At 36.2% G+C, this 24956-nt stretch overlaps 1 protein-coding gene across 1 annotated transcript in view; it reads right to left on the minus strand.

Moving 5' to 3' along the window:
* LOC111153355 (dynein axonemal assembly factor 4) overlaps positions 1-21316 on the minus strand; it is a 63504-nt gene extending 42188 nt beyond the window's left edge. Inside the window, exons 1-4 of the mRNA XM_022512338.1 lie at positions 21035-21316; positions 20542-20689; positions 17029-17162; positions 2306-2537 (exon numbers count right to left, since the gene is read on the minus strand). Coding sequence (XP_022368046.1) covers positions 2306-2537; positions 17029-17162; positions 20542-20689; positions 21035-21157 — 637 coding nt within the window. The 5' untranslated portion in view covers positions 21158-21316. The remainder of the gene's footprint in view (positions 1-2305; positions 2538-17028; positions 17163-20541; positions 20690-21034) is intronic.
* Positions 21317-24956: the final 3640 nt, after the last annotated feature.

The raw sequence follows: 24956 nt of genomic DNA on the forward strand, positions 1-24956 counted from the left end.
CTTCTCTTCGATCTCCCGTTGGATTTGTAGGTGTTTGCAATCTTTAGATAAGCTATCTAGCTGATCTCCTGCTACCTGAAGTAGTCTCAGCCTGCTACTTCTCCGCCCTCACATACCATATTATTTTGAAGAGAATCTCAGACATCAAATACTATACTTTCAATCCATAAATATCTCAGTAGGTATCTCTATGAGATAAGGGCTTTCTAAATCTAACTACAATTACATTATCACATCTTAAGGGAAAAAATGTAATTATTTTTTAATTTCTTCACATATCCAATTGGTATTTAAATTCCTAAAAGGCAAGGTTTTTAGCTGAACACATTTCTTCTGTCCCTTCCCTGAAACCATGATTCTGTTAGTAAAAAAGAAAGGGAGAATATATATTGAGAAGGAAATCTGCAGCACCTGCCACACCATTTGCATTCTTTATATAAAAAGTGGTTTATCTAGGGGCGCCTGGGTGGCTCAGTGGGTTAAGCCACTGCCTTCGGCTCAGGTCATGATCCCAGGGTCCTGGGATCGAGCCCTGCATTGGGCTCTCTGCACAGTGGGGAGCCTGCTTCCCTTCCTCTCTCTCTGCCTGCCTCTCTGCCTACTTGTGATCTCTCTGTCAAATAAATAAATAAAATCTTTTTAAAAAAAAAGTGGCTTATCTATCATATTATTGTAATAGTGTATATAAAAGTGGCTTATCTAATATATTACATATACTCTTATTATACATTATAAGTCTTACTTGTTGATGTGCCAAAAAATAAGAGTATAATAATCCAAACTCCAAACATTTAAGTTGATTTTTAAAATCACATAAAATAATATCAAATTTTTTTTCCTGTTAAATCACCTTAATATAAAATATTAAGCAGTTTTCATCAAAATGACACTGCTCAATATTTAAGTTCTAGGTCCTGAAGAGTATGAAGCCTACAGCACATTTAATTCCTCTGCCCTGCAAAGACACCTAGCTTCACATTAAGAGATAAAATTAGTAGGGTGTGCCTTATATTAGGAGACTGGTAATTAAAACTTCTGAAGTTTTGCTACTTCATAATTAGTAATACTTTGGTTAAGCACAAACCGATTCATTCTTGAAAATTACTGTAAGGCTTTGGGATGCTCAATAACAAACATTTAAAAGGTAATACTTTTCCAAACCAGGATTATATATTTTGTGTACTTTTTCTCCTAACACATTTCTGAGTGAAAACATCTTCCTAATACAAACAGTCAGCTAAAATATGTTATGAATTAGATAATGAACATGGTTAATCTGCCTATCTTACTTGTGTAGCAGTATAACACAGTGGTGGTCGGTCACCTACTCTAAAGCCTGATCACCCACATCCAAATTCTGACTCTGCCATTTATTAGCAGTGTTACTTTGGGCTAGTAAGACTCTCTGTGCCTTTCCTTACCTGGAAAATGGGGATAAGCATGGTTCCTAACTCACAAGTTCATTTATTGACTTTCCAACACACTAGATCTTGAGAGCTTACAGTAGTAAAGATCTAGAGTACAGTAGTGAAGCCTAGAGCATAGGTTTCAGATGCAGAGAGATGTGGGTTCAAATCCCACAAGTTTACTTATTGGGTAGTTTTTATCTTTTCTGAACACCTATTTCCACTAAAATAAGAATAGCAGCACTTATCCCAAAGTGTTGTTGTGACAACTGCATGATACAACCAATATAATTGCCTGGCATAGGGAAATCACCCAATAATTGTTAATTATTATTATTACATAGTGATTTTACAACAAAATATTCCATTACTAAAGATGCTAAATATTCCCAAAACAAAGTTTACTATTCTAAATTCAGATAAAATCAAACTCTTAGCTTTCAATAAAGAAATATGTGCTTTTACCTATTTCTGAACACATCAGGATCAAAGGCCAGAGGAGCCACTATTTGCTTACGACTAAATTTGTGTAATAGTATTCATGTTCCTCAATCATATGAGGAAAATGGCTTTTTTAAAAAATTTTTAATCATTTGTCAGAGAGAGAGAGAGAATGAGAGCACAAGCAGGGGGAGCGGCAGGCAGATGGAGAAGTAAGCTCCTATGAGCAAGGAGCCAGATGTGGGGCTCTATCTCAGGACCCTGGGATCTGAATCATTGCTCACTCTCTCTTGAAAATGTCACTACTTCCTAAAAGAAGAAATAAATCTTTCACCTTAGCCTCTATACTATAGTACTTATTTTCAATATGCCAAAATAATGACCTAATATTATAAATAGATTATGGAAAAAAAAGTAATGGACTCACTTTCCCAGAAAATATAAAGAAATCATTGTACCTTTTGTGGCAAGATTTCTAGATGCTGCAATTCTAGTAAGGCTTTTATGTTTTAATTTGTTTCTCTCTTCTCCAACTTGCTTTCCTTGTTCACAGAATTTCTCTTCTCTCTGAATTCTTTTTTGTTCTTCAGCTTTTCTTTGACATTCTTTCCAGGCTTCCAACTCTTTAGTTGCTTTTAGTCGTTCATTTTCTTTCATATTTTCTATTTTTTTCCTCTCCTCTTCTTCAATCTATAAAAATTACAATTATAAAACCTTAAAACATGCAAAAAGTAATATTTTAAAAATAAGAAATTTATTATAATAATTAATTAGTCTTACCTCTAAACTCTTATCATTGTATCTGTAGCAGTAGTAGTAGTAGTGAATAAAAACTTAAAATGGGAATGGTAAATGATTTAGCATGTCATGGAATACAGGTTTTAGTTCCAGATTTACTGTTAATTATTAATACAATCTTGAGCAATCATTTTCTCTAGCCTCAGTTTACTCACATGTAAAATGGAGGCAGGCGTTCAATTAAATGATATCTAAAGGCTTGGTTAAAAAAAATTTTCTAAAAATCAAGTCAGTTCTCCCAAAATTTATATGCACACAAATTTGCCTTTCTTTTTTTTTTTTTTTAGATTTTATTTACTTATTTGACAGACAGAAATCATAAGTAGGCAGAGAGGCAGGCACAGAGAGATGGGGAGGAAGGCTCCCCACTGAACAGAGCACCCAATACAGGGCTTGATCCCAGGACCCTGGGATCATGACCTGCGCCAAAGGCAGAGGCTTTAACCCACTGAGCCACCCAGGCGCCCCCACATTTGCCTTTCTACTTATGCCAGTGTTCTCTTGTCTTGGGACTGAAGTTGTGCCAATCTTCACCTTAAGGAATGAGGGAATAGTAAGAAAGGAAATAGGTAGGATAAACTAGTAAGTGTGTCTCTGGTGGGTTTGAACTTTGAATGCTGCTGCCAACTGCATTTGCAATAGCAGTTATTTGAAGCTTCCGCAAGAAAAGCTAATTATCAGATGAATTTGGAAGCAGTACATTGTACAGGAGTGTGCTAACTTTTTCTCCCTTTCCCAAACTTCCTTCATATGGGCAAGGAAAAAACCCTGTGAAAGAGCAACTGGTTGGTGTATATGATTGACTCTACGTATCTGACTTTCCTGTGGTAACAAAAATATTCTCACCTCTATCCTCTGGAGAAGCAGTGTCTAACAGAACTTTTCTCAGTGACGGCAATGTTTTGTGCTATTCAACACAGCAGCCACTCACCACATATGGCTAATTAAGAGCTTAAAATGTGGCCGATGTGACTGAAAAGCTAATTTTCTTTTTAGTTTCATTGATGTAAATTTAAATTAATTTACATTTAAATAGTACATTTAACACAGCTCTAGAATAATACATTGGGATGAAGTTTCCTAGATGCTGAATTACTTCAGGATACAAAATAAACATAGGTATGAAACTGCACTAAAGAAGTGTTCTGTAGGGGCGCCTGAGTGGCTCAGTGGGTTAAAGCCTCTGCCTTCGGCCTCGGTCATGGTCCCATGGTCCCATGGTCCTGGGATTGAGCCCCACATTGGAGCCTGCTTCCCTCTCAGCAGGGAGCCTGTTTCCCTCTCTCTCTCTCTGCCTGCCTCTCTGCCTACTTGTGATCTCTGTCTGTCAAATAAATAAATAAAACCTTAAAAAAAAAAGAGGTGTTCTATAATATCTGCATGACCTAATACCCTGTTCTGGAAGACTGTTTGTTATTTTCCAATTGGTCTGTGGAACACTGACTTTAAAATAAGCCTCATGGATTACTGAATAGGAGTTTCCTATAGTCCCAGAATTGCACATAAGGCCAAAACTAAGCACAAAAGATAGTGACTTTTACATATTCTAAGTTCAGAGAGTTGCCAGTGAGCTGCCATTGGTTGGGCCAGAAGAATCTGTGGCAATGAGCCAGACTTTAATTGCCTGACAACAGGGCATGATGAGCTGTCAGTGTTAGCCAGAGGCAGCCACAGCCTAAAAGAAGATGACAACTTCACCCAGTTTAATGATATGTTTGCTTTTTTTCCTGCTTCCTCTCTGCCCCAACAGATGGAAGAAGGGAAAAGTATGTAGATTCAGAACACCCTCAGTCCCTCATAATCCCTACAAAGGGAGTGAATTTTGAAAAGCTTTTAAAAATGTGTAACACTAAGTCTTAATTACCAAAAATGAGACTGTCCTTATACCAAAAAGTAACAGGAAAATTATGATATTATAGTAAAGATGTAATTAAGAAAACTACACACACACACACACACACACACACACACACACAATTTATAATAAGCCAAATAAGAAACAAAAAAGGTCTAACCCTTCAGGGACTAAAAAGGAAGAGGAGGGACCAAAAAAGGCTTCACTGAATAGGTGACAGACTAGAATGAAGAGAAAAAAATGAAGAATACCACAAAATTCATTATAATAAAAGGAAAAAGACTAACTATGTCAAAGAAAAAGATAAATATTAATCCTTGAAATTCTTTTATTAAAAAAATACAATATAAGAAACATAGCACTTTTTAAAGGAGGACTGTACAGTAACATAAAAACTCAGAAAGCTAGAAAAATAATCATCACATATGAAGAAACTGGATTTTAAGAACTCTGTGCTACTAAAAACAAGAAGGATGCCATTAAGTATGGATTATTATTTTAATATAGACAGTAAATGTAAATAATAGGAGGATAAGAACAGGTCCTAAACCAGTTTCCTGAAAAGGGGAAATCTTTTAATTTGGAATGAATGCTTCATTAAGTCAATGTTCTTTATAAGCAAATCTCTATTATGAATTACATGTACAAATCATAAATAAAATATTAGCAAACTGAACCAAGGGAAATATTAAAATTATAATACATCTGGATCAAATAGCGCATTTCTTATTTACAATATTAGGAAGTCAAAAGAGAAAAACATTATGATCTTAGTACATGCCAAAACATCAGTTGATACTAGGAATAAAAGAAAAATTTTAGCTTAATAAAAGGACTCTTACAATGTCACACTTCATGGTGAAGCACTAGAAATATTTCTAACAAAGTCACTAAAGCCACTATGTTTAATATCTTATCACTTTCCTAGAGATCATAACCTATATAACAGAATTTTTAGAATAAATGTAAATTTCATGTATATTTAAAAATTATACATATGTATATATATATTTAAAAATAATATATCTAAGATCTAATATATCTATTTAAAAATAAATATAAAAATATGAATACAGATTGTAAGTAAATAAAATTGTCATTATTTGCAAATAATATGGTAGATTACCTAAAAGAACTGAAATAAGAAACTGACAAACAGAACTATTAGAAAAGTAAGTTCAGCAAGGCAATCATATAAAAGATCAACTTTATATGAATTCATAAAAACTAACCTTTCTACAAACTGACAATAAACAGAAAAATACAATGAAAAAAATCATTTCATTAGTAATTGATTAAAAAAAACATTCAAAATGCTAAGAATAAGCTTAACAAAATATGAGTAAGTCCTAGATGTATGTTAAATAATTTTGCTGAGGGGACACCTGGGTAGTTCACTCGGTTAAGCGTCTAGCTCTTGATTTCGGTTCAGGTCATGATCAGGGTCATGAGACTGAGTGGCATGGGGCGTGGAGCCTGCTTAAGATCCCCTCTCTCCCTCTCCCTTTGCCCCTCCCACCACTTGAGTGCATGCTGTCTCTCTAAAAAAATAATAATAATAACAATAATTTTGTTGAGGGATAAGTCCAAATAAATGGAGATAAATGTCATGTTCCAGGAGGAACATGTAATATATTGTATTAATGTAAATATATTGATATTCTGAAAATTAACGTATAAAGTCAATGTAGATCTAGTCAAAATACGAAGAGAACTTCTTAGGAAGCTTGTAATTAAATGTAAAATTCACCTGCAAAAAAAATGTACAAGTTTTATAGAGGCATGAAGGGGTTGGCAATTCCCATACACAAATATCAAGTATAAAGCTGGACAAATCTATCAAAAAGAACCATTTCAGAACACTGGAAACTAAGCAAAGTCAGCCTGCAAATTGAGAAGTGTTTGTTCTAGAATAAATGCTAAAGATACAGGTAAGAACAGTGGGATGTTGTGTCCTTCTGCCTGTGGTTGCTCCCAACAACCCAATGTGAGCCTAAATAATGAGAATGGCAGTTCTGTCAACATGAAACTAGCAAAAAGAACCTAATAGCTTTGTTGGCAAAAAGGGTGCACTCATTTCAGGGTGGGGGGAGATGAAAACCCATGCTTTTGGTGGATAAAAGTGATAGACTTTTTTGGGAATGAACAGGGAAAATTTCAAGTAGGAGTCTGAAGTTGAAGTCCTGGTTAATGTGAATGTCTGACTAGTCAGAAAATTAACAGAAAGATCATGTAAATAAGAAAACCATAGAAGGTCTATGATAAGCTTACCATACAACTCTGGCTAAACAGAAAGCTATGTACTTGTTGGGGAGACAAATGAAACCATGGCGGGCACCTGGCTGGCTCAGTCAGTAGAATATGTGACTCTGATCTCAGGGTTGTGAGTTTGAGCCCCACTTTGGGTGTAAAGATTACTTAAAAATACTTAAAATACTTAATACTAAAAAATTACTTAAAAATAAAATCTTTAAAAAAAAATGAAGCCAAGGAAGGGTTGAAAACTGGCTCCTTCCACAAAGGAGACTAGACTGACTTCACAATTAAAGTACAGGCAACCTTCTAAAAAATAAGCAGCCTTCAATAAATAAGCTAACAAACAAATATAAATAAAACAGAACCCAGAATTGTTATAATCTATTAACTAAAATGTAGTTTTCAAAAAATAAATAAAATAAAATATATAGTTTTCAACCAACTATGTTTCAGAAAATAATTGGTGAAAAATTTCTCAAATTTGATGAAAACATTAAGCCATAGCTCCAAGAAGTTCAAGAAACCCAAAGCAAAAACATAAAGAGATACACCTAGATACAACTTAGTAAAACTGCTAAGTTAATATAAAAGCCAAACAAAGAGGAAAATCTTGAAAGCAGTAAGAGAAGGAGGACTCCTCATGTATGGGAAATGACAATATAAATAAGATTAATTCCTCATTAAAAATGATGGAGGACAGAAGACAGTCAAAGGCTGTGTTCAAAGCACTGACCGGAAAAAAAAACATATAAACTAGGAATTCTATGTCCAGCAAAACCACTCTTCATAAATGAAGATGAAATAAACATATTCTAAGTTAAATAAAGCTGTTGTTAGCAGACCTGTCCTATAAGATATACTAAAGAAAGTTCTTCAGGCTGAAAGGAAATGGCACCAGATACTAACTCAGATCCACAAGAAGGAATGAAGATCCACAAGAAGGAATATGTGCAAAAGTATAAAACACAATACAAATAGATAAACAAAATGTGGCATATACCTGTTAATAGACCATTATTCAGCCTTCATATGGAAGAAAATTCTGACATATGCTATGATGTAATAAACTTGAAGATATTCTGTTAATGAAATAAGCCAGTCATGAAAGGACATATATGATATGATTTCAATTACATGAGGTATCTAAAGTAGTCAAATTCATAGAAACAGAAAGGAAAATGTCAGTCTGAGGGAAGGGGGGATAAGAAGTTATTATTATTTAATGGGCACAGTGTTTTAGTTTTGTAAGATGAACAAAGTTCTGGTGATGGATGGTGATAATAGTAGCCCAACATTAATGTATTTAAAATCATTGAACTGTACAATTAACATTTAAATAATGGGTTTTATGTTATATATATATATTATGCCACAATTTAAAAATAAGTTTAAAAAGACAATACAAATCAACATCAACTTATGATAAAAACTCTCAAAGTGGGTACAGAGGTAACATACCTCAGCATAAGAAAGAACATATATGATAAACTCACAGCTAACATCATACTCAATGGCGAAAAGCTGAAAGCTTTTCCCCTAAGATCATGAATGAGACAAGGAAGCACACTTTTACCACTTATGTTCAACAGAGCATTAGAAGTCCCTAGTCAGAGCAAGAAATAAAAGGCATCCAAATCGGAAAGGTAGAAGTAAAACTGTCAATATTTGCAGCAGACATGATATTATATATAGAAAACCCTACAACAAGTGTCTACTGATGAACAAATAAAGAAAATTTGTATATATATAACAAAAGAGCTCTAGTTTCAGCTTTGACAGGCAAAAAGACTCTTTCAGAAGAGGAATAAATGGAGAAGCCCAGAGTCAAAGGTGGAGTTTACAAAAATATATCAGACACTAGAGACCTTTAAAGCCTCTGATACCCACAGCCACAGCTAACATTAAACATAGCAGCCCTATTAAAATAAATCGACACCCTAATAGTCTAATAACCTCAGTTTCTACTACCTGATACATGTCTAGCTTTCAATCAAAAATTGCAAGACATGCTAAAAAGCGAGAAAAACACAAACATAAAGAGACAATAACCAACAGAACCAGACTCAGATATAACACAAATGTAAGAATAATCAGACATGGAATTTAAAATAACTGTTTGGTAAGAATTCTAACGGAAAAAGTAGACAATATGCAAAAATGCCAGGTAAGAATATCTCTTTTTTTAAAGGTTTATTTATTCTAGGGGGAGGAGGGGCAGAGGAAGAGAGAATCTCCAGCAGACTCACCACTGAGTGCAGAGTCCGACTCCAGGTTAACCCACAACTGTGAGATAAGGACCTGAGCCAAAATCAAGAGTCAGATGCTTGAGCCACCCAGGTGTCCCAGGTAAAAGTATCTTAAAGTATTATCTCCCACATGTAGCTATATATCATTCTAATAATGAATTCCCTTAAGAAAGAAAATTAAAATTCAGTCTAAAGTTTAATAAATATAGTTTTAAATTTTTTCTTGAAAGTTATAAACTTCTGAAATTATTTAGTTATGTTCTATGGAAATGGGAATCCAGTGTTTAGAAAGATAGACATCTGTTACAGCCCAAACTAAAATGTAGTTCTCTTCTGTGAACTAAAACCATGGTCCCCAAATCCATATGTTGAAATTCTAACCCTCAAATGTGACAATATTGGAGATAAGACCTACAAGGAGGTACTTAAGGTTAAATAAGACCATAAGGATGGGATCCTAATAAAAGAGAATTAGTGTCCTTATAAGAACAGACACCAGAGAGCTTTCTTTCTCTCTCTCCCACCGCCCCCCACTCCACTGTGTGAGAATAGAGTGTGTAGGCAGTCACCTGTAAGTCTGGAAGAGAGTCTTCATCAGAAACCAAACTGACCCACACCTGGCGCTTGGCCTTCCCAGCCACCAGAACTATAAGGAAATAAATTTCTGTCATTTAAAGCCATGCAATCTGTTGTTTTTTGTTATGATAGCTTGAGCCAACTGAGACACTTCTCTTTTCCTTTTGGCAGATTTTCAAAATAGGTGAAAGGGCCCAAAGTAATCAGTAAGAGCTATAAGGAGAGCCAATGGCTAATTAATTCACAAACCAAAAATAAAACTCATGAATTACTGAAAGGAACTTGTTCAGCTTTCCAACAAATTAGGACGTAGGTTATTCTCCCTTTCAGTTTACTTCATTACATTGATATCCGAACTTACTATAAAAAGCATAAGAATTTGTAGGTAAGTTGGAAACTATACATGTAGCCAAGGATAAAAGCAAACTCTTATTACACTAATTAGCTCTCTCTCTCTCCTTCAACAGAAGTTATTAGGTGGTAGAAAATTCTGTTTTTACACTATATGACTTCATAACCCTATCATGATTTGTTTGGTATCTTTTAAAGATTCAGCTTCAGCTTACCGATGGAAAAATTTTTCTTAAGCATGTACCAAAGTTTACTATACACAGAGACTGTATCAACACATTTAATGTTACACCTGTTACAAAGTTCCTGTTTGAGTAGCCTTCAAATTCAAGGAACAAGGGTGCCTCTCTGGCTGTCAGTAGAGCATGCGACTCTTAATCTCCAGGTTGTAAATCTGAGCCCCATTTTGGGTGTGGAGAGTACTTTAAAAAAAAAAAAAAAAAAAAAAAAAAAAAAAAAAAAAAATAAAAAAAAAAAAAAAAAAAAACTAAAAAAAAAAAAAAAAAAAAACCTCAAAGACCAAAACTGACAGAATTGAAGAAGAGGTGGTTTCTCAAACCAGGTTTGGGCCAATGAAAATGAGTTAATATACTTTTGTACCCTAATCTTCATCTTATCCTTGCTGCTCAGTAATAATTTTATTCATCTCTGATAACTGATATTTGCAAACAATTTCCTTTTTAGAGATGCCTAATTGCATTCTGCTACTTCCATCTCAAAAGCCTTTGCTGTTGAGAAGACAAGAACCATTCAACAACTTTGGTTCTTTCAATTTTTCTCTAAACAAAAGTATTTCTTCTTCCACACTCTGTTCTTTCCAAAGTTAACAGATACCCTAATGGGTAGAATGAATGAATGAATGAATGAATTTTAACCACATCTCTATAGAAGATGAAAAAGTTTGAAATAAAGAAAAAAAATTGGACATACATATGATTGCTGAAAGTTTACTTCTACACATATGCTGTGGATCTGGAATATACTTACACAAAAAGGAGGTAGGTCAGCATTCTTGACAAAATGAATATATAAGAAAGGCATTGTCAGAGATTACTGCCTTTTATGATGTTACCACATTAATAGCTAAAGTTAATTTCTCATATGCTTAGAAATTTGTGAGATTCACACCGAAAATCAGTACATTCCTGTTAGAGCAAAAAGAAATTAAAGTAGGAAAAATGGGGTGCCTGGGGACGCAGTCAGTTAAGTATCTGACTCTTGGTTTCAGCTCAGGTCGTGATCTCAGGGTCATGAGATCAGAGTCTGCTTAAGATTCTCTCTCCCTCTCCCCTTGCCCCTCCCTGTTCACATGTGCACACACACATGCACATGCGCTCCCTCGTGCACGCTCTCTCTCTCTCTCTCTCTCGCAAATAAAGAAATAAATCTTTTTTTTAAAAAAAGTTAGGAAAAATAACCATAAGAAGGTAAGTATTGCCCTCTTTTAAAAAAAGTTTATTATGAAAAAATATGTGTTTATTATTGGGAGAACACAGAATATACAAAAAAATTACTAGTAATTTTATCATCCATTCATTTTCTATTCATTTTTAAAATTATGAAAATAACACTGTAAAGTCTCAGGATGTAGAATCAATATAAAAAAATTAGTTGCATTTCTACACTAACAACAAATTATCAGAAAGAGAAATTCAGGAGAAAATCCAATTTACAATAGCATCAAAAAGAATAAAATACTTAGGAACAAATTTAACCAAAGGAATGAAAGATCTGTACACTGAAAACTATAAAATATTGCTGAAAGAAATGAAAAAGACACAAATGAATGGAAAGATATTACATGTTCATGGATTGGAAGAATTAATATTGTGAAAATATCCACACCACCCAAAGTGATCTGGAGAGTCAATGCAACCTCTATCAAAATTTCAATGTCTTTTTTCACAGAAATAGAAAAAAGAAATCCTAAAATTTATATGGAAACAAAAAAGATTCTGCGATCTTGAGCAAGAAGAGCAAAGCTGGAGGTATGATACTTTCTGATTGCAAACTATACAAAGCTATAATAATCAAAACAGTATGGTATTGCCATAAAAAAACAGATACTCAGATCAATGGAACAGAACAGAGAGCCCAGAAATAAACCTATACGTGTATGATCAATTAATTTTTGACAAAAGTACTAAGAATGTACAATGATGAAAGGATAGTCTCTTCATTAAAAAAAATGGATAGAAAAAAATTGATATTCAGATACAAAAGAACAAAACTGGATCCCCCACCTTGACCATATTAAAAAAATCAACGCAAAATGGATTAAAGAGTTGAATATAAAAACTGAAACCTAAAACTCCTAGAAGAAAACATAGGTGGTAATCTCCTTGACATTGGTTTGGCAATGACTTTTTAGATTTGACACTAAAAGCAAAGGCAACAAAAGCAAAAATAAGGCGAGATTACATCTTCAGAGATTCTGTACAGAAAAAGAAAACAGCAACAATATGAAAAGCTAATGTACTGAATGGGAGAAATATCTGCAAACCATATAACCAATAAGGAGTTAATATGCAAAATATAGAAAAACTCATATAGCTCAGCAAGAAAATAAATAAAAACTTCAAGGTGGGCCAAAGACCTGACTAGTCATTTTTCCAAAGAAGATATATAATAGACTAGTAGACAAACATATTTAAAGTAAACAAAATCACTATCTCCAAAAGGTGTCTACACTACCATGCCATGTTCACTGCAGTATTATTCACAATAGCCAAGATATAGAAATAACCATTTTTTAAAAGATTTTATTTATTTATTTGAGAAGGGGAAGGGGACAGAGGTAGAGGGAGAAGCAGACTCCCTGCTGAGCAGGGAGCCTAACATGGTGCTCTATCCCAGGACCCCAAGATCGAGACCTGAGCTGAAATCAGATGCTTAACTGACTGAGCCACCCAGGCACCCCTAAAGAAACAATCTTAAATGTCCACTGGTGGGTGAATAAAGAAAATGTGATATGCAGTGTGTATATACACACACACACACCTTACACACACATTTTTAAAAAATAGGTATCCATTTATTTTCATGTGTAATAGGAAAAAACATAACTAGCACATAAGATTGATGGCAGGATATGTTGTTTAGCATAAGACTAAAGTTTGAAATAAGTAAAATAAAAAAAATATGTTGAGCAAAGAAAATATTAAAGAAGAAAAGAACAGGAGGTCTTCAGTTACAACAAGAATTGTGGAGGTGGTACATGAATGCCCGGAGTTTGGGACTCAGTCTCCAAGTTTTGAGCCAGAAGCTGGGCTCTGTTCTGAGACCCCTAAGGGCTCTACAGGGAGACTCTCCTGGTGCTCAGAGCCCAGGACATCACCATAGGAGTGTGTGGTGGATTCAGACCACCCCAGGGAGGAAAGTAGGTTTTGTTTCATTTGTTTATGCTCTACAAGACATCTCAGAAGTTAAAAAGCAACAAAAGTGGTTTTCCTTAAAAGAGAAGAAGAATCTTCTAGGTACAGCCTTGAGGAAGCAATAGTCACAGGGTAGCCTGGGTTGGAGGGTCTGAGTGGGACACAGCTGGGTGGGGATAAACAGGGAGGTGGAAGGGACACCCCAGCACTGTCCTGGAAGAGTGTGCACAGGTGTGGGATTTGTGTACACAGCCCCAGTCAAGGCTGTAGGAGGAACACTCACAGCTCCTGGACCCTGTTTCCCAGCATACAACTGGCACTTAATGCCGAATCACTGTGGCACTGGGAGGAGTGCCAGAAGGCAGGGCAGAGGGGTGGCTAGCGTCCCTGGTATATCAGCGTATACCAACCTCTTCTCCTGAACATTATGCTCATTATATACACACGCATACACATATCTTATGTATATATTATATATAACATATGCATAATTTATATGAAATATAACATGATATCGTTTACACATAGAATTTTTTTTTCAAGTTGAATTCATGGAAACAGAGCAGAATGGTGGAAGTCAGGGGCTCCGGGGCAGGGGAAATGGGGAGAAGCTGTAACAGGGTATAAATTTTTAGCTGTAAGTAAGCACTAAGATCAAATGTAAGGGTAACTATATGAAGTGATGTATGTATTTTTTAATTCCATCAAACATGTATTTTTTATTATGTTCAGTAAGCCAGCATACAGTACATCATCAGTTTTTGATGTAGCATTCAATAATTCATTAGTTGCATATAACACCCAGTGCTCATCATAACACGTGCTCTCTATAATACCCATCGCCCAATTACCCCAACCCCTACTCTCCGCCTTTCTGTAACACTCAGTTTGTTTCTTGGAGTCCAGAATCTCTCATGGTTTATGTCCCTCTCTGATTTCTTCCCATTTAGTTTTCCCTCCCTTCGTGATATATGTATTAATCAACTTATCTATGGGATTCCTTTCACAAAATATATGTATATCAACAGTTCAGATTATACACTTTAAATATACTACATTTTTGTCAATTATACGTCAATAAAACTAAAAAGTAAAATACTTAAAAGTAAAATAAAAGCCACCATGGCAGCACTTTGAAGGAAAAACAAAAAAATGTATTTGATCTGTAAAACTTCTCAATAAGAAATATCAGAGATAATAAAGGTAAAAAATAAAATTCAAAAGGAATAGTGATACAAAGACTGAGTACACTAACAACACAATTAGGTGTCTTGTGATGGTAGTAACTGTTAATAACAAATAAGGTAAGAGAATGAAGATTTCACATATAAAGAATAGGTCAAAGGAATTAGAACAGGAGATACCAAAACACAGAGCCCTAAGAATGGTTTATAGGGAAAATGTTAAACATGCAAAAGCAAGAAGCAGGATTATGAGAAAGTAAATAGGGTCAATAGTGCTGATGTGCTTTGGAAGGGAAGAAAATGCAGAAAAAGGAGGGGCTGGGGGATATAAAAAATGCTAGGAACATGAACATTACTATTAAAAAATAGAATTAAAAAAGAGCCAAGCAGTTCCTTGTGGTTTCTGTACATTGTACACACTTCCAATAATGAGGGCATCCGGTTCACTGATAAGAACTTTTTAAGACCCTATAGTATAACCTAGACGATTTCAGAAAGCAACTCATACCTCATCTGCATGATTATACAAAGTTGTTTCACAGTTTGAGATTTCTGGTTTCAAGTTTATGAAAATGACAGAAGAAAGCACTTCAAATTTCATCTACCCAGGTTAAAAGTTCAGAGCGTAAAAGTGTTGTAGTACTTCCTCTGAAGAAGAAAACGAAACAAAATAAAAACTCAAAAGAAAAGAGGGCAGTCTACAAAACAAAATAGTAAAGAAGACAGACAAAGCAAGCAATAGCAGTCAAAACTGTCAGACAGAGAGAGCATGCGTCAGAAGATCTGTTTGGCATCAGTATTCCAAACTTTCATTAATCACCTCAAAACCCATAGCTCCACCTCAATCTCTTTCCCTCTTGCCTCCTTCACCCTGAAAACAAAGGATTCTTTTAACTGTCTGTGTCCTTAAGAATTTTCCTAATTCTGTTATTCCTTATTCCTGCCCTCTAGCGTCCAAAGATAAAATATCCTGCTCTTAGTTAAGACTAATTTTTTCACCTGTTCCAACCTTCATCCCACCTGTTCCATCATCATCATCAATCCCCTCCTTTGGTTGTATTATCAATTTCTCCCTCTTTACTAGCTTTCTTCTTCAACACATAAATATGCTCAGATTCTTCCATCTTAAAAATACAAAAGCTCTGCTTCCACCCTGCAACCACTCCATACTCATTAGCCAGAATGAGCTTTTCCAACATACAAACCCAATTAACTTGATATTCTTGCTGAAAAATCCCTAAAGAGTTCCCCATTACCTTCAGAAAGACTTTCAAGATATTAAAATTTTATTTCCAACCAATAAATATTCCCTCACTGGGCCATATTCTGTCATGGACTTATCTGTCTTGTAATCATGGACAAACTATCTGTAATTTCTCCATTTACTCCTCAGATACCTGTAACTCATTCTCCAATATGCAAAATATAGAAGAACTCCTATAACTCAGTAGCAAGAAAATAAATAAAAACTTTTAACTTGTAAAAAACAGAATAGATAAATTTATAAAAACAGAAAGTGGATTAGTGGTTGCCTGGAGCTGGAGTGAGTGGGAGAAATGGGGAGTGACTCTTAACAGGCACAGGGTTTCTTTTGGGGTAGTGAAAATGTCCTAAAATTGTGCTGATGGTCACACTTCTCTAAATATTCTCAACTAATGAATTGTAAGCTTTACATGGGTGAATTATATGGTATGTGAATTATATCTCAACAAATATATTGCTGGGGCACCTGGGTGGCTCAGCAGGTTGAAGCCTCTGCCTTCAGCTCAGGTCATGATCCCAGGGTCCTGGGATCGAGCCCCGCATCGGCCTCTCTGCTCAGCAGGGAGCCTACTTCCTCCTATCTCTCTGCCTGCTTCTCTGCCTACTTGTGAACTCTGTCTGTCAAATAAATAAATAAAATCTTTAAAAAATATATATTGCTAATTAAAGCTTTAACTTGAGGGGAACCAGAGTGGCTCAGTCAGTTAAGTGTCCAACTCTTGTTTGCAGTTCAGGTCATAATCTCCGGGTATTGAGACTGAGTCTGGCATCAGGCTGGGAGTCAGAGTCTGCTTGGGATTCTCTCCCTCTCCTTCAGCTCCTCTCCCTGCTTGTGTGCTCTTGCTCTCTAAATAAATAAATCAATCTTTTTAAAAAAAGTTTTAACTTGGAAGCCTCAACAGTTAAAAAGATATTAATATGTCAGTGTTCAGTGTTCAATCTAGGCTCTTCTTGTTTTAAATAATCATATCCATTTTTCTAAGATTGAAAAAGAAGTAAAACACTTTCACCATAGAAAATTATAATTTTTTTACTCCCTTGGAAATAGAACATTCTCCCTGAGACAAGTAAATCTATTATCTAACCTTTATACTCTCCACTTTCATATAGATTTTTAGGAACACATGGAAGTAATAGAAAGCCTTTATAACATAGTAAGTCCTATAACCAAAGTATAAATAAAGAAGTGAGGAAGAACAGTGATTGGAATAAATTATCCTTACAGAGTTTACTATTACCTCTTTAATGAGAGGACTTTCCCATCAATCTGCAACTTACCTTCATCATAACATTTAGTGCATATTTTTGATCTTCTCGCCTTGCTGCTGCTTTTGCTTCTGTAGCTTCTTTTGCTCTTTCTTGAGCTTGTAAAATAGATTTCTCCCTTATTCTTTGCATCATCTCTTTGTCAACTAAAACAAGAAATATCACTAAATTAGGATTATGATGAGTGTTTTACTTAGGAGAAAACTGCTTAACACCCTGATCCAGGATGCAATTTGGGCAGGGGGTGGCGGAGGACAAATTCACATGGAGAAGTGAAAGCATTTCTCAATATTAAACTGGCCAAGAAGCTAACATTAAAAGGTAAGCAGGCAACTATAACAGCAATTATTTACTACAGAGGTAGAGAAGGAGAGAGAAAGAAAATATGAATGAGAGAAAGTGGGAACAAGAAGAAGGATGAATCAGAGTGAGAGGGGAAACAATGAGGACAGGGAGAGGGACATAAAAGGGAGAGGTGTAATGGGAAAAGAGAGGGGGAAGTGGTAAAGAGAGGGGGATGGGACAGGATGGAGGGAAAGAGTACACATTTATCCTTCTCCCTCTCTTTCAGGAAACCAGGGATATTTGCTTATAAACCTAATCACAATAAATCATCACTATGAGGTCTCCTAGAAGAGAAGATGAGATTTGTTTTGTGATAGCGTAATAAATCCCACAATTTCGAAGTAGTGAGTATAAAAGATAAATGTACTTCATAATATAAATGTCTTCGTGATACTTGTTGATACAGCTGTTGTTTGTTGCCTACATTCATGATGGAAGGGAATGCTAAATTTCAGTTAACAGTTAAAAAAAAATGTCTGGAATTTTAATTTTCAAAGAAATTGCCTTAAAAAGGAAAAGGAAAGAAGAACCATGGAATTTTTACTAATTCAAGATCTTAACTAGGCCTTAGGACTGGAAGTAAGTCTGAAACTTCTCCCAACCCTCCTCCTGTTTAATAACAGAGTGACAGACAACTGGACCAGATTCAAGGATAAAGGTCGCTAAAAGAACCTACTTTCACATTGAAAAATAATGAAGAGTATACCAAGACAAAACTTCAGAAGAAAATTAACCTATTATGTTCTGAAAAATGAGGAAGACTTGGCATATAGACTGGAGTTCCACACACTTCATGTGAGAAACAAATTTGTTAAAAGAAATAATTTCACTGAGTTGCTATGTAACTGAGTTTGATTTCTAAAGGAATTTCAACCCTGGTTTTTGAAGTAAAATCAATGCTCATTACTTATTACATAAGCTAGTTTTAAGACTATGTTGATCAATCTAAATCAGAGTTGGCACACTATGCCCAAATCTAAACTACTGCTTGTTTCCTCTAGCACACAAGCGAAGAATAGTTTTTACATTTTTAAATAGTTGAAAAATCAAAAGAATACCTTGTGACATATAAAAATTCGATAAAATTCAAATTTCGGTGTCCATATATATGTATTGTCTATTGGCTGCTTTTGTGCTACCATAGAAGAACTAAGTAATTGTGACTGAGACCATAGGGCTCCTAACATTCAAAATACTATCTGGTCCTTTACAGAAAGAATTTGTTAAACCTTGGTTTAGATGGTCAAAGTTTGGAATGGATGACCATATTACCATGAAAGAGAAGACTCAAGCAGGTGTGCATTGAAAGCAGATTTATAAAATAGAGAGGAAGATCATGATTAGGAAATAAAATTCTCTTCCCACTCCTGGAAAAGATAGCCAAGCACATTAAGAAGAGAATTTGACATAGAAGAAAGTGTCATGTAGGGAAAAGTAACAGGTTTTCTGACATGATTCTTCTTTCTCTCTCTCTCTTTTTTTTTTTTTATTTATTTACTTGTCAGAGAGAGAGCGTGCGAGTGAGAGAGAGAGAGAGAGCACACAAGCAGGGGGAGCAGCAGGCAGAGGGAGAAGAAGGCTTCCCACTGAGGAAGGAGCTCAATGTGGGACTCGATCCTAGAACCCTGGGATCATGACCTGAGCTGAAGGCAGACGCTTAACCGACTGAGCCACCTAGGCATTCCTTGATTCTCCTTTATATCCTAAAAAGTTGGCAGACAAAATATTTCCTGGAGAGAGACAGAACACACACACAAACATTTAAGTCACTGGTTCTCAAGCCTGGTCAGTCATCAGAATCACCTGCGGTCCCACCATTCCCAATCTGTTTATTTTAAAATGAACCATTATAAAATAGATGATGGTTCTGGTACCATCTTACTTTAAAATTAATATCATCAACAAGAACTGAAATAAATTAAAGTGTTTACATTTGATCTTAGGTAAGAAGTCAGAACACCCTGGGTGTGTTTCACGACAGAGTCCCAGGCCCCATCTCAGAATTACTGAATCACAAAGGAAAGAATGAGTAGGACAGCAAAAATGTAGTTTTTAAAAACTCTTCAGTTAGTCTGGAACCCACAAAGAGCTAAGGTAACTTGGCTATGGTAATCTACCTTAGCCAGTATTTTCTGAGCTGAATACTAGACTTTAGATAAAAATTCTACCTGGTCTTGGGGATTACAAAATTAAATTCCACTGCAAGGTATCAAGAAAAAATTATTATAAAGGACTGCAGGGTGCCTAGCTGGCTCAGTTGGAAGAGTATGTGACTCTTGATCTTAGGGTCATGAATTCAAGCTGCAAGTCAAGTGTAGAAATTACTAAAAAATAAATTTAAAAAAAGAAAAAAAAAAGCCTGCAATCTCCCCATTGTCAGTAGTTCCTACTCAAGACTTAATGCCAGAGGCCTAAGAGAAATTTCAGGCAGTAGATATAAAGCCCTAGAATACATGACAACCAGAACAGGGAGGAAGGAAATAAAGGCAAAGCAGCAGAGGGCAATTACTCAACCACAAAGTCAATTGTGGCAGAAGAATAGAGTACTCGTTAAGAGTACAGAGAACAGAGGATCTCGGCTTTGCACACTATAATCCCTGGAAAGATTTTCCCACTCACAGAAACTGGTTTGATTGGTCTAGGGTGAGTTTCAGATATTCGTATTATTTTAAAGTTTTGTAGGTGATTCAAATATGTAGCCAGGGTTAAGAACCACAGCTTTAGTGTCAAATTGCTAAAGTTCTAGTTCCAGTCTGCCACTTATTAGTTGTGGGACCTGTGCCAAGTATTCAACGCTCTGTGTCTCAGTAGCCTCACCTTAAAAAAAAAAAAAAAATGGGGATGGGAGGGAGGTATCCTAAGTAATAGGTTGTTCTAAGGATTACCAGATGGGTTAATGCCTAATACAAAATAAGTGCTCAATAAAGATCATACCAAGAGGCCTTATCCTCTGAGAATAAAGCTCACATCTGTTTGATAGCTATTATAAATGTGTTCTAACTTTTGAATTATTCAATCTTTATGTTATTTAAGCAGCAGCTGAAGCACTATGTCATTTAAATCCTGCTCACGTTCCTATTTTTTCTTCTAGAAGAGAAACAATTGTTCTGAAAAAAATTTTTTTAAGGTATAAAATATAAAAAGCACAACCAGATGAACATCTTTTAATAAAAAACTTACCTCCTGACACAGAAAGGGTCTCCCACATGGCCACTTCTTTTTTATATAATGTGAATACAATAGTGTCATTCCCAATCTTGGCTTTGCTGTTTTCATCGTCTATGGGTGCATAGAGAAACACTTCAAATAGAAATGGAGAAAAGTTGACCTATTCAGACGGGAGTAAACAGAGGTTAATTTAGTTAAACAAAATAAAGACACAGCCGTTAAGAAACAAGTGATAGTGGTCCAGATCCCTTTTCTTAAATTCCTGCTATAAATTTATCCGAATAACAAGGCGTATGAAGAAACCCTGGATAAAAATAATATCTGGTCTGATGACATCTTTCAAAGATGAGGTATCATCTCATGAGATTCTACTTAAAAAAAAAAAAAAGAATTAAATTTTAGGACGCTTATTTGCAAGAACGCGCCTGTGGCGTATACAGAGCCGGGCTCTCAGAAGCTTGGGACCACACCCCGGGGACACGGCAGACACAACTCGAATTCCTACCTTCAGATAGTTTTCTGTGCAGAACACGTCCGCGTCTCTGACGCAGACGCCCCGGAGAGGCACAGAGATAAACACCGCTGTCTTTGTCTGCTGCCAGTTGTAATCGCTCACCTGCAGCGGCATCTCGGGACGTGGCTGGACTGGAGGATGCGGATGGTTAGGACTAGCGCGGCTCGGTTGCTACGGTAACCGGGGTTACCACGCACCAGCCCTTCCGGGTCAGGCCGGCCAAGGTGCCCCGGCTCCCAGCGTGCCCCGGGCGCGCCTCTGAGACCGCCTCACAAACTCCCCTCGTGACTGCTCGGGATTCTTGGAGCGGGCGGTAAGACTACTTCTGTGGCTATAATCCGTTCCCTGAAGCCTGAATGAATCATCGAATAAATAGGTCTTCCTTTAAGAAAAGAGCTTTGCTTCTGAGGATGCAAAAAAAGAACAACAACAACAACAAAAAAGAGTTACGGTGGAGAGTGACCTGACCTGTGAGAAGCAGGTGCACCGCCCCTGCGCCTAGCAGCCCTGACCTTTTGTTCTGATGGAGGCTGTCAGAACATCATTTGGTGTTCCTGTTTTGGAAATTTCTTGGCCGTACAGAGGTCCTGGCCTGGGAATTTGGCCTTAACTATTGCAGTGCTCCAAATCCTGTTAACTGTAAGGCCTCCAAAAGATCAAATGTAGGGTTCCCTACATGGTTTAAGACCTGGAAAGAAATGGCCTTATGACTCAAGTGACAAATGCTTGGCTGCAACTCAGCTGTAGGATAGCTTGGATTTACACGGATACATTTCACAATTGCTTAAGAAGACAGAACCTTAGCTCTGGAGTGACCTTGAAGGTGATGTAGTTCATCCTGCATATTTAAGGAATTTGACACCCACACACTTAACCCCACTGCCATTTAGATTAATGGCAGAATAGTGATTAGAATCCTGTTCTCTTAACTCCCATTCCAATAATCCTTCCCTAGGGGCTTTCTCTAGATTCAGCTTATAAGTTACTGAATTTGATGTTTAAAAAAAAAAGAACAAAACAAGGGGTGCCCAGGTAGCTCAGTCCGTTGGGTGGCTCTTGTTTTCTATTAGGGTCTTGATCTCAGGGTGGAGAGAGCAGAGAGGCCTGAGCTGTGTGTTTTGGGAAGAGTCTGTGTGAGTTTCCCTGCCTTTCCCTCTGCCTCTCTCCTCTCTCTCTAAAATAAATAAAATCTTAAAAGAAAAAAAAAAAAAAAGAAAAAAAGGACAGAGTGAATTTACCCAAATTTAAGCACCTATGAACTACTTGCCACCTACGGATTTGGATTTTAAACTTTTTACTTTTGCAGGCCACTAAAACAAATTTCAAACCTCCTGAAAATACTTGGGAGAAAAAAATATATATCCTCTTTTCCCCCAAACAGGCTACCCCTCAGTACCTTATCTAATTTTGTCAGAGGTTCATCATCTCAAGGTTCTATAACTTTGACTACTGGGAGCCATTCTTAGACTTCTTTTCCTTTGTTCTCACTTTTGGCATTTTCTTCCCTTTGATTCTATTCTTACTTTTACCATTTTGTTTCAGACTTTCTTGTATCTTCAAAAGAGAGGATTTATACATTTCTTTCATGTAAAATTTTAAAGGCTAGATTCTCTGACTATATAAAAAGTGAGATAATGTATGTATGGAAGATAATGAAAGGGATACTTTTTGTCATTTGGGGCTTTAAAAAATAATCTATTAGCAACCACTTTGTTAAGCACATACACTTCTCTGCAGTTAAATTGTTCTCTGGACTACCATAGCCTTACTAAATTTTCTACACTCTGAATGAATTATCTTTTTAAAAAACTTGATAAGTTTTATTACTGAATCATTGCATCAACTATTACTAAAAACACTAATTTTTAACATTGTTTTATGATTTATGTATTTATCTAAACAAGGTTTCACAACTTTGAAACATCCCATCTTAAAGTCTTAAACTATTTATTACATTTTAAAAATAAAAGAGATGTAATTTAACCCATGTATAGATAAAAGTTTGATATATAGTAGAGGTGGCTGTGCATGTAAGTGGGGAAAAGCACAGAAAGGAATGGCTCTTGAATACATTGTTGATATGAAAAATGGTTACCACATTAAAAAATGAGATTAGATTTCTATATCATATGGTATCATACACAAAAATGAACTTCAAATGAACTAAAGACAAAAGTTTGGATATTAGAAATACATACCTAGCAAAAAAAATACATATCCATATGACCTTGGAGCAAGACAGGAATTCTTAAATATGACATAAAAAGCACTAACCATAAAGGAAAAAGATTGAAAATTTGAACTAAGAACTGGTGTCCATCAAAAGGCACAACAAGGAATGTGAAGATATTTTACATATAAGCCCTTCAGCCAAAGACCACAGGCACACATATACTTGAATAAGTTGAGTTCAGTACTCACTGAGCACTGAGACACCACTGGGTGTCTCAGTAAGACGATGTTAGAATTTAGGGAAAGGTCTAAGGGACTCTCTCTCTCTCTCTCTTTTTTTTTTTTTTTAAGATTTTATTTGACAGTGCACAAGCATGGGGGAGCAGCAGAAGGAGAGGGAGAAACAGGGTCTCCACTGAGGAGCCCAATGTTACACTCAACCCCAAGACCCTGAGATCATGACCTGAGCCAAAGGCAGATACTTAACCAACTGATCCAACCAGGCACCCCAGGAGGGTTCCCTCTAGATAGGTCCTTTCAGAAAACAAGGGTAATTCTATGACTAAGGAAGTGACTCTTCATAGCAATTTCCTAGCAAAAACCTGAAAACAAGCCAAATGTCTATCATTAGTTTTATTCACACAACAGAATATCATAGAACAGTGAAAATTAATTATAACTATACACTGGATGGATGAGTGAGAAAAGTAAGTCAAGTCATCTCTTGGTTAAGAATTCTTACCTATGTGGGGGGCGCCTGGGTGGCTCAGTGGGTTAAGCCGCTGCCTTCGGCTCAGGTCATGATCCCAGGTCCTGGGTTCAAGCCCTACATCGGGCTTTCTGCTCAGCAGGGAGCCTGCTTCCTCCTCTCTCTCTGCCTGCCTCTCTGCCTACTTGTGATTTCTCTCTGTCAAATAAATAAATAAAATCTTAAAAAAAAAAAAAAAAGAATTCTTACCTATGTGGTAAAATTATAAAGGAAAGTAGGGCACAAGAAAGGACAATGATTAACTCTTAGGTGAAGGTCTTGCCATGGGACCCTTGGTGAGCTGATTTCCACTGTGTGAATTAAGACAACGGTTCTCAGAATGTGGTCCCCTTACCATAATATCAGCATTACCTAGGAATTTTCTAGAAATGCAAATTCCCAGACCTCATTCCAGGTCTACAGAAATTCTGGAAGTGTGACCTAGCAATCTGTGTTTTAACATGCCCACCAGGTAATTCCAACCCACACCAAAGTTAGAACCACTAGGTTAAGGGCTAGGTTTTATTGGTGAAAAAGGAAGTTTGTTTACAAAACTAAGGAAAAAACACAGGTTCCGTCATTCTGCAATCATCTCAAGGAGAAGTATATTGGGGTCAGAGCACTATGTTAGATCTTCAGTGTGAATTTGCATCATAGAAGACAATTCCATCCCCTTTTTGCTCTCCTTTCTTGCAGGGAAAACATGAAAGGAATCTTGTCAGTAGGGAAATAACTGGGGCACAAGGCAGTCTTGGTTTAGGTACAAATATTTATTTGTCCAAGAGGGGTACCTGAGTTACTCAGTCAGTTAGGTGTCCAGCCCTTGATTTCCACTCAGGTCATGATCTCATGGTTTTGGGATTGAGCCCCCCATCAGGCTCCACACTCAGCAGGCAGTCTTTTTAGGATTATTTTCTCTCACTCTGTCCCTCCCCCGTGCACTCTCCCTCTCTAAAATAAATGAATCTTTAAAAAAAAAAAAAAAAAAAAAAA

Source organism: Enhydra lutris, unplaced genomic scaffold (genome assembly GCF_002288905.1).
Source record: "Enhydra lutris kenyoni isolate GAN:26980312 unplaced genomic scaffold, ASM228890v2 scaffoldscaffold31, whole genome shotgun sequence".
In the NCBI taxonomy this organism is placed as follows: Eukaryota; Metazoa; Chordata; class Mammalia; order Carnivora; family Mustelidae; genus Enhydra; species Enhydra lutris.